This window comes from Peromyscus maniculatus, chromosome 5 (assembly GCF_049852395.1).
Source record: "Peromyscus maniculatus bairdii isolate BWxNUB_F1_BW_parent chromosome 5, HU_Pman_BW_mat_3.1, whole genome shotgun sequence".
Lineage (NCBI taxonomy): Eukaryota > Metazoa > Chordata > Mammalia > Rodentia > Cricetidae > Peromyscus > Peromyscus maniculatus.
Genome location: NC_134856.1, coordinates 139,024,113 through 139,041,779, shown reverse-complemented (window position 1 = coordinate 139,041,779; position 17,667 = coordinate 139,024,113). Strand labels below are relative to the sequence as shown.

Below are 17,667 nucleotides of genomic sequence, written 5' to 3'. Positions count from 1 at the left end.
AAAGGGATAGGTTACAGGGTCTGGGAGAGGTGAAGTACAGTCCCGTGGTATGCTTCGGAGAATTCTGCTTGGTCTACCATCCAACATCCAGGATTACCAGGAACCAAGAGAGCCTGCACATCCAGATCTCTGGTCTTAAGGGCTCTCATCTTGGCCCCACCTCAGGGGCAGGCCATAGGTAGGCGTGACAGTTACCGGAAGCCTCACTGGGGGGTAGTACTTCCAGGTCAAAGCTGGAACAGCTACCTAACACAGGTTATAAATGGATTTACAAAGTTAGAACCTCAAAGTTAAGCTTTACTAAAGCAGTGTCACACAGTACATAATTGGAATATTTATCTGGTTGGGAATTGAGCACTGGATGAGGGCCTCTCAGCTCTATGACAACAAGCTGTATGGGAAGTAGCCTGCAGATTTGACTAAACTCACTGAAGACCACAATACAAACTGCCTGTTGGCAAGGTTGAGGTTGGAATTTCATTTTTCTTCTTCCCGTAATGTTGGTGTACTGTTATTTCCAGTCATTCCAGTGACTTCTAGAAGTAGAAAAGTAGATATACATCAGACATCACTTCTCCAAAAACAATACAGATTTGGAGACAGATGCCTCTGGGTTCTCAGTGAGGAGTATGGGGGTTGTTAAGCTGGATGCTGTGGTCAGGAAGAGAAGTGGGATGGGTCTGCTGGCATACACTGTTTGAGATCATGCTTGTGGATTCAAATGTCCCACCAGGATGTGGCTGTTAGAGTGGAAACAGCCAGTTGCTGGCTGCGATAGTGTGGGACCCTTTGGGATTCCACAGGCGGTGACAGGATATCACAGATTCCTGGACCCTTGGGACTCTGGTTAACTTGGGAGAAGCCAAGATGGTAACTTTCTTTCCCTTTCTTTCCTGTTAGGTGTTGCTGTGATTCACAAATCCTTGTGACCCAGATTCCCACTGCCAGGAGGTGGAGGAAGGATCGGGCACTGCCTGTGACCCGAGCATCAAGCCAGCAGCGGGACCATGACAACTGACGAGATTAGCTGGGAGGCTCTGGCGTGGTTTGAGAACCACCATTGTTGTCTTAGCAGACCAGCCTTGTCCCTCTCAGTGTGGACACTGATGATCCACCTTCTGCTCTGAGGTGCTTTGGTTTCTGCCCTAAACAGTAGGGTTCCTGACAGCCCCACAAAACTCCTTGAGTGTGTGTGTGTGTGTGTGTGTGTGTGCTTCTACAGGACAATGGAGAACCTTGAAGTGTGTGTGTGTGTGTGTGTGTGTGTGTGTGTGTGTGTGCACATGTATGCATGCATTCGTGTTTGTGTGTGTAGGAAACACTTCATTCAGTAGGGGCTGGGGCTGTGCGGGTGCCTACTGGATTTCTTTACTACTGATCTTCTCACGATGCTAAAACACCTACACATGTCTTCTGGACTCGTCCCACGGGGACCCTAGATTACTAAAGCTGCTGTCTTTTGGAGACCAAGGCAGAACTAGCAAGAAGCAGCCCTTCAGCCATTCTGGGACCATGACTTGACTACTGCAGCCGTGTGGAAGAACTGGGGCTTCCTCAAAGCTGCCCTGCTTCCTCCGTGTACCTCTGGGGTACAGCTTCATCCAGCCATTGCCAGCCACTCCTCCTTGGCTGCACTCCAGGAAGCAGATGAGAACTGTTTTGCCTTCACATCTTGGATCTCTAGTCTTTGATGTCATGGATTCCAGGTTTGGAAGATTTTGGGTCTTTTCAGCAGGGAAAACAAACTTCAGAGAAGCCCCAGGTAGAACACTGGAGAGAAATAGACAAGAAAAAACAAAACCAAACCCAGAAAAACCAAAGTGGTATGGATTTGTTCCCACCCACAGTGGTCTCAGAGAGGGACCCTGCTTCTGAGTTCGCAGGGCAACAACCCTATTTATTATGTGTATTATGTAGGCTCTCTCATTCATGGTATCTGTTCTCATGCAGAGAATAAGTAAAAGGTCACCCTGCACTAAACCCAGAGACAGACTTGCCCCTTGTTAGGTGGGGCCATATGTACTCAGAGAGACATGAATGACTTCTAAGGACTATACTGGCTAGATCAGGCCATCAGCTCTTTGTGATGATGGTCAGGGCTGTCTGTATCTGTCTTCCCTTCTTCATGCTTTCCTCCTATTTCAGGGTCCATATACTTTCCCCAGCCCCCCAAACACCCCTTTTTTACTCTCCCCTTTGGGGAGGAGATGGTAGTGGGCCCTGGACTGGAGATATTCCTCAAAACCACCTGTATTTTAAAAACAAAAGCAACAGATCAAAACGATTAAGAATGTAACTTCCTGCACCTGGGGTGGTGTCTGGAGGTGTGTGGATGCGCACACATTAAGGGTTGGGGAATGTGTTTGCTGCACAAGCATGACTTTGATTTCTAGCACTGACGTAAAGAATTTTGGGTACAGCAACATGTGCCCACAATCTCAAAGCTGCGAGGCACAGAGAGGCTGCTGCCTGAGGCTTGGAGACGCCAGCCTAGACGAGCCAGCGAGTCGCAGGTCCCTGGGAGAGCGCATCTCAAAACAAGTTGTGGCTCCTGAGGACCAACGTTAAAGGCTGACCTCTGGTCTCTGTGCACACTCACCCTCCTTGCACACACAAAGAACCTCAAAGCCAAGCTCTTCCTAAGTTAGCAAATTGCTTGTACTGGAATTTCAGCCCTCGGAGGGGAAACTGTGCCTGGAGAGCAGTCTAACACCCAGGGGGTGGGGGTTCAGCTTCCCTGAAGTCAGAATCCATGTAGAGGAGACCATGGGCTTTGTGAACTCTAATGTTGGACTTCTGTTACTAGTAGGTTCTTCAAAGCACATCCACAGGAGGCTGACACCCCCTGTCCTCTGCACTTGGAAGCCCAGCTTCGCCCCAGCTAGGCGGCCCCTGAGTATTTACTGAGCCTTTAATGGGCACTCTTCCGAGAGTAAAATCGTTCTTTCTACTGTTAAGCAGAAGTTAAACACCACAACACCCAGATCGTTAGTAGCCTTAGGAATAGTATGTAGCTAGAATACCCAGCTTTGGGAGGTCCAGAAGAAATGTCTCTCAAGGGATGCAGACATTTTTTGGCAGATGCCCTGGTTCCAGCTGTGAACCAGGTGTGAGTAGGGAGAGCTGCTTGTGAAACTCCAGGCCTTGTGCTGGAAAGCGGGTAGGACGCAGCCCGGGTACCCTTCCTCCCTCCCCAGGGAAGTCTGGGGACTTGTTTGAGGTGTGAGCAGCGAAGACAAGGTTGGGGACCAGAGTCCAATGTGCTGTTTGCACAAGCACTCCATTTCAGGTGAAAGGAAACCCCACCGTCTCCCCCACTCCCACCAAGAACCTAGACTTGTATCCTGAGGGGTCAAGATGAGTCTCCTTTTGGAGAGCACCCCTCCTTCTGTGGAAGCTGGCCAGCTGTGGTTTCTGCTGGAGGTTTTGCTGTTGGTCCCATCTCCCTTCCTGCAAAGCGTTTTGCGGGTGAAGCTGCTGAGGGTCCAACTCATTTCACCCTCGTGCGTCCTTTCTCATGGGGACTAGAACACTGGTACGTCATCACCAAAAAGCCAATCTGCCCTAGCTGCCCACAGATGCCACCCTGAGACCCATGTTACTCCATCATGAGGCATCAGGTAGAAGTCTCCCCATGGTGGACACTTCAGACTCACTTTCGAGTCTGTGCTAATCACATGGTGGGTAAAGCCTCTGCCGTCGCTAGTGAACACGGCCGTGCCAGGGCCACATCAGAAACCTGACTGCAGGGGCAAAATGGAACTGAGACCCCGAGTCAGAAGCAGCTTAGACACCACTTGGATGCCGATTCGGACAATGTAAAAGTCAGTTTCTGAATTCCAAAGTTACTTCTCCTCAGTACCCAAGAGCATCTCCATCTCAAAACACGGCAGTATTATGCAAATGAAGTGACCTCATTTCCCGCTCTGCAATAAGAACTCTTGATTCTCTCTCATGACAAACCGGTTGCAGTATCCCCGCAGACGCTTTTTGAGCTGTCCCACTTTGATATCTGTTGTGTAATGTTTGTATATTTCTGAGCCAGATCCTTTCAAGATTGCCTTTTTGTAAAATCGAAGCTACAGCTTTCAGGCTAATGTTTCAATGTAGATATTTTTATAGATAATTTTTTCATGATATTTGAATCGCTTCCTATTGTCCACGATAATGAAATGCCATTCCGTGTGTCACTCACCCTGACACAGGGCAACCTGTAGCTGTCCTTTTTATGTTTCTTACCTCTCAGATGCCTGTAGCTCCAGGTTCCCAGTATTTTAGGGAGATTGTGGAATTCCAAGATACAGCCATGGGACTTTGCTTTTTAGCTATTAGGGACTAATGTTGAACTTGCCCATCTAGATCTCTCATCTCTTTGTGTTTATGAGTCTGCCTTCTGCAGGGCTGGGGCTGGGTTGGCCCACACAGTGGTGGCTTTCATCACCGGGCACTGAGCTTGCCCTCTGGCCTACATTCCCTAGGCTGCCCAGGCCCTGCAGACCTTGTCCCTTCTCTACTCTCTCCTGGTTTTGGAGGCTTCTAGTACTCAGGCCTCTGCAGCTGGGTCATGCCTCTTTGGGAAGCTTGCATTCTCTGTACTTAGGAAGAAGGGGGTCCCTCAGGACTCCCGGGAAGAATGTGCTTAGCAGACCCTCACAGTGTTTTTTTCCTGAGCTGTCTCGACTCCAGGCTCTGTTCTGTGCATTTATCTACCATAAGACTCTTGTTTCTCTTTTGTAAATCTTAATTTATTATTTTGGTGACAGGTGCCATCTAAATTGCCTCCATGCTTCTTCCTGTTTGCACTCTGTAGTGGGCAGAGTATCCAAGGCTCTGACTCAAAGAAGCAAGGAGGTCAGAGTGGTTTTAGTAGGTTTTCTTTCTTTTGGTGTGTGTGTGTGTGTGTGTGTGTGTGTGTGTGTGTGTGTGTGTGTGTGTGTGTGTGTGTGGTGTTTGCACTACTTAAGCTCCTCATGTTCAGCTATATTGTTTATCTACTGACCGAGCAGAAAATCCAGCAGCACTTCCAACAGATGGGGACGGAAGAAGCTTCTTCTGTGTGGGTAACCACAGCCTAAGAGGCCCTGGGCAGCCTTTGCCATGGGATTCAGTGACTCCTGGATGCAGCGGCAGCCTGGGCAGGAATGCACGGGGCTGTGGCATTTGCAGGAATATGGTGACCCTGTGCTGTTCTTGCCTTTGGTTATAAGATTGTAAATTATTTCCCCCCTTTTTGGTGGTAATAAAGGACCCTTGTTGGACTTCTTGTTTAATGTTGTGTAAAATACTTTCTTTGAAAGAAATCTCAAGACACAGAGAGTGTGTATCTGTGCGGATGTTCTGACCCCTGTGCTTGACGTGGGTCGTCACTGGATACTGGCACAGGTCCATGAGCTGATCTGATGTTTTCTGCATGGATGTCAGGGACCGTGTATATACAGCTTGTGAAAGAACACTTGTCACATGATCAATACAGTGAGAGCCAAGAAACAGTCCCCCAAATGTGCTATTTTAATAGGATCCCATTCCGGTTCCCCACACTGTACATGACATTTTAATAAAAGCTGCACTGTACAGACATTCTCGACTTCACTGCACAGCATCTCTTCTGTCTCAAGTATGGAAGGGGAGGACTCAGCTCCACTCAGGATCAGATGGAAGTTTCTCTCTTCGGAACCTGCTGCACGAAGCCTCGATCCCACTGATCCCTGCCACCCGGCCCCAGCACAGTGCAGGCCCACAGAGACAACACAGTGCAAGGCCCAGTGGAGGCAGTCCTTCTAGAAGGGGTTACTGTGGACAATGGCGGGGCAGTCGCTGGGATCTGGGCCTGGAGGGGAGTGCGGCTGACGTCTGTGCTGTCACTCGTGGAAGCTGAGCTGTGTCCCGGCATGTGGAGTGCTTAGCTTGGTGGCAATCTCTGAGAGCCATCTGCCTGCTGACATGGATGTCCCTCCGGATAAAGACCATACAGTCCCTAGGTCCCTTCAGATTGTCAGGGGCTCTGTCTCATAAAAGTAACAAATAGACATCTGGGGCCCAGCACTTACTTGGCACTTGGACAAAAATGTAGGGATGGATGGAGGGCAGCAAGCTGGACCCAGTGACGGCTGGCCCTCCCTCTGCACAGCATCCCCCTCCCCCAGTTTCTGCTCTGGCCCCCCCTCTTTTGTCCCTTGAGGATGAGTGGAAGCTGAGAGTTGTTAGTCTTACCACAGTCCTTTGGGCCATGGGCAGGAACCTAAGTCCCTCCAGGATGGAGGCCCAAACAGGCGAATGTGCTTGTCTGAAGGGGATTTGTAAGGGAGAGGTGGAGCAGACTCACATAAAGGACACCAGACCCTTGAACCCTTTTAGAGTTTGAGACTCAGTCTGAGGAGAGGCCCCAGGATGCAGTCGTTTTGAACATAATAGCGGCCAGCATTTATTGTACAGCCACTGTGTGCCATACCCACTTTGAAGAGACAGGTGACTATGTGTTGTTCTGCTAATTTACATCACCACAAGGGTCAATGATTAGACCCTTGAGAGGAGACCTAGGCTCTCCCATCCTCCTGAGGCTGCCCGCTGAGTTCTGTCAGGTGTTCTTCGGAGAAGGAGGTCATTAATGTCTGGACCTCAAAATCATCTCCAAACTCCCAGAGAGACTTTGATTTCTCCTCCACTGTCCCCAAATGGAAGGAGGTCCTGCCCAGGGCTTTGTTAGTCCTAGGACTTCCCATACCCTCTCTGGCTCCTTGTTTGTAAAACGAGGTTCTTGTGTTCTGTCCTACAGACACCAAACACAGAGAGAGAGACATACACAGAGCCAGAGAGGAGCGACCACCCACCTAAGAGTATGGGACAGAGGCTCAGGGAGAAGGGGACTGTGATGTGTGATGGTTTGGATAGGTATGCCCCCCCTCCCCCTCCCGCCATAGACTCATGTGTTCGAATGCTTGGACCATAGAGAGTGGCACTATTAAGAGGTGTGGCTTTGTTGGAGGAAGTGTGTCACAGTGGAGAAGGGCTTTGAGGTCTTATATGCTCAAGCTACACCCACTGTGGCACACAATTCACTTCCTGTTGCCTGCAGATCAAGATGTAGAACTCTCAGCTCCTTCTCTAGCACCACGTCTTCCTGCATGCTGCCTTGCTTCCTGCTGTGAAGATACCGGACTAAACCTCTGAAACTGTAAGCCAGCCTTGATTAAATATTTTCCTTTATATGAGTTGCTGTGGTCATGATGTCTCTTCACAGCAATAGAAACCCTAACTAAGACAAGGACGAGAAGGACTGAGGCTCAGGGAGAAGGGGGCCAGAGCGAGTTAGAGCCATTTCTTAAAACTGTGGAGACTGGCCAGTGTGATGAAGCAGACAGAGGCTTTAGGAGCGGGAGAGACACATTCAATGCCTCATGTCTGCAAAGGGGTTGGGTACCTTTGGGCCAGTCTCTTGCTTCTCAGTCAGCCTCCATTTTGGGAGATATGGGTGAAACACCTGCTGGTGACCTTGGAGAAACTGAAAATTTCCTGAAGTGGAGAAGGCGGACTCTTCAGGTCTTAGAAGCAGGTGTGGCAGCACAGCCTTTGGACTAGGAGGTAAAGTCTCCTGCAGGATGCTTGTGTATATGCCCATGTATGCTGCACACAAGGCTGAGGTGCTGGGAGTGTGCAGGAGGGATAAGGCACACAGAACGGGGAAGTTGTCTATCTCTAGTCCTTGGCTGACCAGGCTTCAATTCTGCAGGAGGCCTAGTGAGGCTATCTGGAAAGGCTTAGCTTTACCTGGAAACACTTGGATTTTTTTTTTTTTTTTTGAGACAGGGTTTCTCTATGTAGCTTTGCGCCTTTCATGGATCTTGCTCTGTAGACCAGGCTGGTCTTGAACTCACAAAGATCTGCCTGCCTCCTGAGTGCTGGGACTAAAGGCGTGTGCCACCACTGCCTGGCCCACTTGGATTTTTTAAAATTTTTTTCAAGAGACTGTAGAGATGACTCAGTGGTTAAAAACACTAGGTGCTCTTCCAGAGGACCAGGCCTGGATTCTGAGCACTAACATGGAGGCTCACAACTCTTAACTCCAGACCCAAGGGACTTATGCCCTCTTCTGGCCTCCTTGGGTACTGCATGCATGTGGTGTACATACATACATGCAGGCAAAACACCCATGCACATTAAGTAAATAACATGTAAGGTAACAGATAATGAGTTTATTTGTACTCTAAAATGATTAGCTATGAACATGCACCTTCCCACCTTGTGACTTCCTGGGTCATGGCCAGCTCAGAGTTTTGACAGGAAATTCTGTGGCCCTGGTGTTTATGTTTTGTGGCCGAGCTGCCCAGTATGTGTCCACTGCTTCCAGACTCTGCTTCCTCCAGTTCTGCACCTCCCTTCAGGCCCACAAGATCACCCACCCCGAGGCTGTGGCGTGGGCCTCTTCCCCCTGGCCGTTCACAGTGATACCCATCTGGAGCAAGTATACAGCGTCCTGCACTTCCCAAGAGGAGGCATTGTGGGAGTAGCGCACAATCTTGACCTCGCCGATGTGCAGATGCAAATGGGCATTTTGGAGTGGCTGCTTGCAGGGCGCCTGGCCGCCGGCGCCACCTGCCCCACTTGGCTTCTCTCTCTGCCCCTGCTGTGTTGTTATCCACGTTTGTTTCCCTCCCCCTGAGTGGGCACGGGCGGCACGGGGCTCATGAGGGTCCTTCCATCACCAGACCTGCGTCTCATGGTTTCCAGTCCCTTTGGCTAAGATCAAGTATCTGTGTGCTCGTCTTCATCCAACCTTTGGTAACTCAGAAACACGGCTTTGTAAGCACTTGAGTGACGGCGGTACATCATTCAGGCATTTCAGGCCAGGGCTCACTGGATCCTCAGGGAAGTCTTGTGAGGCAGTGGACATAGACATTCTTGTATGCACCATGTCTCTGCTGGCTGTGTATAGCGGTTGCTTTCTTGATGCAGTGGATGATGAGTGCTCAGTGCTCCCCAAGGCGCCTGTGTACCATGTGTGATCAAGGCGCCTGCGCATGGTGTTTATTCTTCATTGTTTTCTCCTTTATATAAATGGAACACGGGTTTGAGAGGCAACACGGTTTGCTTGGATTCTCATAAGAGCCATGATACCAAGCAGGATTGTGCTTGGCTCTTCGTGACAGCAGTCCAGTGGCTTAACTAAGGAGCCGGTTATTTTGCTCATAGAACCACAAGCCCAGGGGCTCAATTCTGGGGCTGGAAAAGTCACTCCACACTGCCATCACAACCCAGGTCCTTTTGTCCATTTTTCCATGCTTAGCATGTTTCGGGACAGATGCCGTATGGCTATAGAAGAAGTGGTCTGAGAGGTGAGGGGGCGGGGTCTATAACAGGAAATCTTCCCTGGAAATCCCCAGGGGCAAGCACAGAAAGCTCCCGCACTGTCACAGATGCAGGTGAGGCAGACTTGGAGTTCGACTTGGGAGAGAGAGAATTGGTATCAGGTGGGCCGTTAGCACAGTCAGCAGACCTGCTGTGTGGTTCCTTTCCACCGGCCCTTTTGGTCTTCGCTGCCTTGGGCTCTGGTGTCCTCCCTGAAGGTGATTCTGTCTGGGTACTGAGTAAATCCTGGGCTCCTTGCCACTGAGCGAGAATGATGTTCGCTATGTACTTGGCTGAAGGGACACAGCACAGGTAAGGTTGGGGGGGCGCTTCTCAGAGCCGCAATTCCGCCATCTTGCTGGCTCTTCTTGGCATCAAGAGTGGATGTCCCTCTTGCAGGATAAATGAGAAACCCTGAGCAATGGAGACCTTTTGGGCCTGAGAGTGGAGCTTTGAGACAGCTCATTTATCAGCAGTGGAAGTTTCCCTGAAGCACTGATTGAGGAGCTCTGTCAGCAACAAGATCTATGACCTTTATCTCAAGAATGACCCATCTGTGCAGCACCATAAATCTTTCTGAGTCACAACTGCAAAGTAGAGGTGGGTGAGGTTTGGTGTTGGCCTCTTGAAGGCAATTTTCTCCAGTTATTTGTCCTCCAGGCCTCCAGGCCACCCTTGCATTTGATGGTAGCCCCCGATGGGCAATCCTGTGCTGAACTAAACTGAAGACAGTCACAATAGAGACATGGACAGCCTCTTTCCAGGGCGCTGTCCCACGCGGTTCTCACCAGATGAGGCTTCGTATCCAGGCAGGGAGCAGGAAGGGAGTAATATCTCAGTGGAGAGGTTTTGCTTCTTACCATGTAGGGAGGGTGGTAGTAGCTGAAAGGTCCAGTATTGTAGTGATGTCCACATGACATTACAAATGCAGGTTCTCATTCCGGCTCACCAAGATGTCAATGTGACCCAGGTAGAAGGGTATTGCACCCTAGGCAGACAGCTCAGCCCAGCATCGCCCCAGGGGAGGGGGCCACACTAGGGAGTGCACAGCTCCCTTGAGGGCCTTCCCACAGTCCTAGACTTCCCACATCCATCTTCCTGTAAGGGCTTAGGTCTGAGAGAAGGGGACAGAGGGCAAGGCTGAGGCCCCACAGGGGATTCCAAATGCATTTTCTAGCCACAGATCCATCACTTTAATGTAACCTGGCCTCCTCTTAGAATGATTAACTAAGAAACTCTCTGTCCTGGTGCTGGTGGCTGCTGCAGAGTCCTGATAAGAAAGCCCATAAAACCATCTCCAAGCAGCCACATGAGGCTACACACATGTTCAGCTTCGTTTCTAGTGGCTCCTCATGACATCTTCTGCCTGAATCTGCCTAGTTCTAAGGACTGGGAATGTGTTCGTGAAACAACTGCTTCTGGGGAGACTACAGAGGTCTGGGGAGAGGCAAGCGGGGTGGATGAAGGAGTTGACCTTTGCTGCCGCACTAGCTATTCATCACAAGTGAGGTACCAGATGGGCTCCAGATCTCTGCATGACTCCAGCGGAACCCTCCCACTGGACATGGGAGACCCCGTGGAGAAAAGCAGTCTGTAGGTAGTTGCTGCTGTCTCTGGGCTACTTGTATGATTTATATGTGCCATGAAGTGCCTGCTCTGGAAATACGGTATAAATGGCAGAGTCCATGTTGTCATGGGCTCAGGGGAGCTGCAGGGACAATGCTGTAAATTACGAGTTGAAGCAGCACGATGAGGCTGGGGAGGAAGGTGGTCTATGGGAGCATGCAGAGTGTGTGCACAACAGCAATGGTAATCTGTGTCCTAGGGAAGAAATGGGTGGGATTCTGAGTAGAGAGCAGGAAGGAACCACAAATACAAAGGCCCAGAGGCTAGAGAGATGAGAGAAATAAGAACTAGTCCAGCTTGCTTGAATCTTGAAGCATAAGAGGGATATGCAGAGAAATGAAGAGAAATGAAGCTAGGAACGGGTTATGTCAAGGTAGGCTGTGAAACCATGAGGAAGAGGTGCCCTCTGACCTGAGGTTGTGGGAAACAGGAGGGGCCGATTGAGGTTGTGTTCCCAAGAACCTGTGTTAGTCAGGGGTCTCTAGAGGAACAGAACTGATAGAAAGAACTTACAGATAGAGAGGGGCACCCTTACCATGAAGAGCGGCCTCCAGCAGTGCAGGGCTCGATGAGGACCCAGCGGAGTCAGAGAAGTAAGACTTTTTACCTGAGGGAGTGAGGGGAGGGACACACACCCTCTCTTGATGGGTTCCTTCTGACTTCGTTTTTACTCTTCTCCTTACGTTTCCTCTACGTCTTTCCTGGTGTTTTCCTTCTCTCCTTCTTGATGTTTTCCTTCTATTTTTTTCCCTTACAGCTTATATACCCCAGCAAAATCTTTCAAAGCATTATAAAAATTACAATATAGTTACGTTCTATTTTTCAAGTGAATTATTACAGCGAACACAAGTAAAAAACAGCATGCTTTCCATATCCCTTACATGATTAAACATTTTACATCTTATAGGTGAAAAACAAGTTGTCCCAAGAACCCACATATATTCATATCCAAGCAACTTGTTATAGATTAACAGAGTGTGAGCAAGCAAGGTATTTTTCTCAGCCAGTTCTTTTACTGGCAGGCTGCATTTTTCAGTTACAAAGAAAGGACAAATTATTTTATTATTTATCTCAAAAGGTTACATTATATAAAATCCAAGAAGAATCACAAATCTAAACTTTTATATATGAAGAAGAACCAGTCAGCTCTATTTTAACTCCTCAGGGTACATACCCACTCCTCAAAAGTTTTTATATCAGGAAGCTGAAGGCAGAAATGGGCACAAGGAATTAATCATCAGTCCATCCTAGCAAGAAAGGCAGGTCAGCTAATGATAACTGGACTTCTTTGTTTTTGATCCCTGACCTTAATGAGTCCCTCACTTAGCTATGTTCCTTTCTAAAACTTTGGATTGTCTTCTTGGGTTTTTCATCCCAAAGTTATTTGACAAAAACATCTTAGTCTAATTTTAAGTTATTTTCAAAGCTTTGTTTCAACTATGATGCACTCTGAAACCTTTGAACATAAGGTTAAAAAAATTTAAGCTGGTCGGGCTAACTGGGACTCAACTGTTTTTCTTAATCATTAACCTAAGTCACAGTCTATAGGGATCCTCAAGAGAAACTCTTGTGTTCTCGCTGTGTGACACTTCCGTGTTTTATTTTTTATCCCCTGCAGCCTCTGCTTTATCAGAGGCAGAGGCAACATTTTATCCCACCTTTACCTATGTTAATTTTTCCACTAAACTAACCTCTACCATAATCCTTTACTATATTTATTAAAACCCTCAATCATCAAAATCCTATTTGAACTAACATTATTATTGAATAAGATCATTGCTTCAGTTCAGCAGCACAGCTTAGGAGGAAATCATCTTCATAACAATCCCCAGGTAAAAATGCCCAGTAGAACAGGATATTTCCAAGAGATGATCACACTGCATTAAGGGCAGTGGGGATCTCCCCACACCATTCACACCGTGCCAGACACCAGAGGAAAATGGCAGTGGCAAACATGTAAAGACAGCAGTAGCAAGAGACATTCTGGGGCCAAGGCTCTCAGGACCCTGCCTATCTGAGATTCACCCATTAGGGTTTTGTTTCCTGCTCGGCTAAGCCCCTGAAGTCAATTGCCACCTGCTGCTCCTCTGACATGGCCATCTGCAGAGGGGTTTACCAGAGTGGCTTACAGGCTATGGTCCTGCTAGTCCTACAGTGGTTGTTTAAGAATCCAGTAGTTGTTCAGTCCACAGGCTGGATGTCTCAGCTGGTCTTCAGTATATGACAGAATCTCGAGGAAGCAGGCTCTAATGCTAGTGAAGGAATGGATTTGCCAGTGAGAGAGAGCAAGCAGGCAAAGGGAGGAAGCGTCCTCCTTCCATGTCCTTTACACAGGCTGCCAACAGGAAGTGTGGCCCAGAAATCTTCCTGCCTCAAAAGATCCAGATTAGAAGTGGGTTTTAAAATAATTTAATTAAGGAAAAATTCTTCACAAGTGTATCCGGCACCTTGGGTTTTAGTTAATTCTAGAGGTAGTCAAGCTGACAACCAAGAACAGCCATCACAGAGCTCAAATCTCAGGCCCAGGCAGAGGCTCCGTGGAAGAGGGTGAGAGGGAGAGGCAGAACTACAGCATGACGGCAGAGAGGCCTCAGCCGTCCCTCAGGGAGCTGTGGAGTTGGGTGGCCTTTCAATGTTGTTTTGACACAGGGGACCAATAGTTTGTATTCCGGAAAAATCAGTCATTGACACCAAAAGCACAGGCAACAGCAGAAAACTGGACCTCATTAGAACAAAAAAAAAGTTAGGTGTTTCAGATGAGACCAACAAGATAACAAACAGCGAGCTCACAGAATGGGACAGAATATTTGCAAATCACAAAACTGATGAAAGCTGAGCATCAGAATCGGTAAAAAAATGTGCAAGTAAAGATAAACAACCAGTTTCTCAAAATGGGCAACAGATCTGAGCAGATATTTTTCCAAAGACAACATACCAACAGCTGATAAACCCACTGAAACCAGATCAGCATCATGAGCCATCAGGGAAAGGCAAAGGGAGCCGCACCAGGAGGCTGGGCTGCCATCGGCCACCAGGACTGACAAAGGTCTGTGAGAGCAGAGTCTTCATCTGTGGCCACTGGGTCCAAGCCACCATACAGCCTCTCTGGGACCAGATCAGCCATTCCTCAAAAGTTAAATGTAGAGCTATAGTATTGCCCACAGTCCTACTTCAGGGGACATGCCCAAGAAAATGGAAGACAGAAGACAAGATCACACAAAAGCTTGTCTGTAAGGCTGGGTGTGGTGGTGCACATCTTAATAATCTGCACCTGGGAGGCAGAGGTAGGAGGGTCTCTGAGAATCTAAGACCAGCCTGGTTCTACAAAGTTAGTTCCAGGCCAGCCAGAGCCACACAGTGAGACCTTGTCTTTAAAAAAAAAAAAAGAAAAAAAAGAGCAAAATAAAACAACACACATGTACAAACAAAAACTTGTATATGAATTTTCATAACAATTTTATTTATTAAATATTTATTTACTTTTTTTTAAGGTTAAGTTTCTCTATGTAGCCCTGGCTGTCCTGGAACTCATTATGCAGGCCAGGCTGGCCTCGAACTCAGAGATTTGCCTCTTTCTGCCTCTGGAGTACTGGGGTTAAAGGTGTAGGCCACCATGCCCCATGCAACATTATTTCTAATAGCTCAAAAGTATTGTAAAAACAACAGCCTACATGCCCATCAGCTGATGAATGGATAAGTGAAATTTTTGCCTAGCCATATGGACTATTTTTTAAACATATTGAATAATATTGTGAAATACTTTATTCATTGATACAATCTGTGATCAGGGCGTGTCAAAAGCATGTATTGGGGTTGTAATCCCCAGGGGCTGAGGCTGTGCAAACATGAGCACCTGAGTTCACACAGCCACATAAAAACATCAGGTGACCCCAGTGAGGGGGTGGGGTAGAGACAGGAGGCTCCCAGCAGCTTGCTGGCTGCCAGCCTAGCTTAAGAATGGCAAGCTCTGAGGGCTGTAGTAGAATATTATTTTAAGGTGTGTTACGTTTGTTTATGTTGCACTTGTTTAACTCTGTGAAGCTGTGTTGCTGTGCCTATATAAAACACCTGATAGTCTAATAAAGAACTGAATGGCCAATGGTGAGGCAAGAGAAAGGATTGACAGGGCTGGCAGGCAGAGAGGATATATAGAAGGAGAAAACTGAGAGGAGAGATCTAGGAGCCAGAGAAGGAAGAGGATATCAGGGGCCAGCCACCCAGCTGCACAGCAAGCCATGGAGTAAGAGTAGGATTTACAGAAGTAAGAGAACGGGAAAAGCCCAGAGGCAAAAAATAGATGGGATAATTTAAGTTAAGGAAAGCTGGCAAGAAACTAAGCCAAGCTAAGTCTGGGCATTCTTAAGTATTAATAAGCCTCTGTGTGTGTTTACTTGGGAGCTGGGTGGCAGGTGCCCCAGAAGAGCCAAAACAACAGAGGGCCATGTCTGGGTCCATGGCTCTGCCACAGCTAAGGTCTGTGTTGATGTCTGTGGCTCCTGTTACTACCGAAGGCCATGAGGATACCTGGGGTCTGGGCCACCACCTGGGACCATGCTGGTGCCCAACAGCCATGCTGCTGATATTGCCACCCAGGACTATGTTGGCATCTGGGCCCAGGCTGCTGCCAAGGACCATGGCTGGGTCTGTGTTAATATCTGTGGCCTGTGTTGCCACCAAAGACCACATAGATGCCCAGGATCCACATGTTCAAGGGCCATGCTCCCACCAAGGCCATGCAGATCTGGGTGGCCTGTGCTGCCACCTGTTGCCATGGTGATGTTCAGGCCCAAGCTGCTGCTGAGGGCTGTGTCTAGGTCTGTGGACCTGCTACAGCTGGGGTCTGTGTTGATGTCTGTGTTATCATCTGGAGCCATTTGAACCATGTGTGTTGAAATCTTAGCTGCCCTCTCCCTTCACTGGCCCTGGGAGATCTGGCCCTGATGACCCCAGCTCTGGGAGAGCTAGTCCAGCACTCCAGTGTTGCTCAAATTTCTAAAGGTCTTATAATAAAAACCTGGAGTTAGAGATTGGGGTAAATGCTGAAAGATCAGAGAGACCAAGCCACAGCCACCTCTTACTTCTAGGATTCCTCTGCCTGAAAAAGCTTTTGCTCCTGTCTCCACATGCCTTATATATCTTTCTCTACCCAGTGATATCACTTCCTTCCTAGTGCTGGGATTAAAGGCGTGTGCCACCACTGCCTGACTCTGTTCTCTCCTAGACTGAGTCAATCTCATGTAGTCCAGGGTGGCTTTGAACTCATAGAGATCCAGACAGATCTCTGCCTCCTGAGTGCTAGGATTTAAAGGTGTGTGCCACCACTGCCTGGCCTCTATGTTTAATCTAGTGGCTTGCATAGATGTAACCAACCATCTTATTGAATAAGAAACACACAACCAATGTAAAAGAGAAAGCCAAGAGGTCAGAGCTCAGGGCTAAAATCTTACCCTTCCTCCTGCGGTGCTCCTACCTCTCCGAAAGAGAGCTACTTCCTGTGTGTTTGTCTTTAATATAGTCTTTCTGTTCTGCCTTCTCATTGGTTGTAAACCCAAACACATGACTGCCTCGTCACTGCCTGTAAGTACAGCCCTCCAGGTCTTAAAGGAATATGTCTCCAATGCTGGCTGCATCCCTGAACACACAGAGATCTACCTAGCTCTGTCTACCAAGCACTGGGATTAAAGGTGTGCGCCACCACCGCCGCCGCCGCCGCCGCCGCCGCCGCCACCACCACCACCACCATGGTCTTGCTATGGCTCTAATAGCTCTGACCCCCGGGCAACTTTATTTATTAACATACAATTAAAATCACATTTCAGTACAAATAAAATACCACCATAGGCTTGTTCTGTCTTCTGATTTTTAGGCAAATTTTATTAGGGTACACAATATATCACCACACTCCAGAGAGTTGCCCCCACCCCTCACCACTGGCAAGGGATAGCTGACCCTGATGGTGTGGGTGCAGGAGAGCTGGCTTGACCCTTGCCTGAAGAGGGAGTCCCAGTGAAGCCCCAGACTGACAACTCAGCTGCCACCCAGGCCCACATCCAGTGCTTTGAGTTGGCCCACCCCAACATCTACCCCATATTTGGTCTGTTGTAGCTTATGAAGGGACTAGTCCTGTGGAACCATAGCAGCAGGAGCTGAGAGGAGTTTTGGTGAAGCTACCAGACCTTGAACCAGACCAACAACTCATTATAATGAACATTTGCAAGTAAAGCTGTTTTGACAAAAGGGTCTACTCTGTGACACACTGCAGCCCCCAGTGCTGCTAAGATGAATGAAGGGGTGTTGGAGAGGCAGGAAAGACAGAGGAGTGAAAGGTTTTTTGTTTTGTAAGCTCTTTTTGAAAAACTTCATTTTTATTAATTTTTTCCAGCCTGATCATAATTTCTCCTCCCTTCTCTCCTCCCCTTCTCTCCTGTAGTCCCTACCCCCCAATCTGCCCTCTTCCCCCATCCCCTAATCCATTCCTCCTCCTTTCTCTTCAGGAAAGGGCAGGCCTCCCATGTAGATCAGCCATTCATGGCATATCAAGTTGCAGTAAGACTAGGCACCTCTCCTGTTGAGGCTGGATGAGGAAACCCTGCCACACAGCTGTAACATATGTGTAGAGGGCCTAGGTCAGTCCCATGCAGGCTCCCTGGTTAGTGTCAGGGATGGGCGCCCTCTCGAGGTGTGGGTCTCAAGTTGGAC

The 17,667-nt window shown here is 48.4% G+C and overlaps 1 protein-coding gene across 4 annotated transcripts in view; it reads left to right on the top strand.

Moving 5' to 3' along the window:
* The window catches only part of Klhl3 (kelch like family member 3), a 121,413-nt gene extending 116,155 nt beyond the window's left edge, over positions 1-5,258 (top strand). For all 4 annotated transcript variants that reach the window (XM_006976751.4, XM_042278570.2, XM_076573441.1 and 1 more), the window contains exon 15: positions 901-5,258. In XM_006976751.4, coding sequence (XP_006976813.2) covers positions 901-929 — 29 coding nt within the window. In that variant the 3' untranslated portion in view covers positions 930-5,258. The remainder of the gene's footprint in view (positions 1-900) is intronic.
* The last annotated feature ends 12,409 nt before the right edge of the window (positions 5,259-17,667 follow it).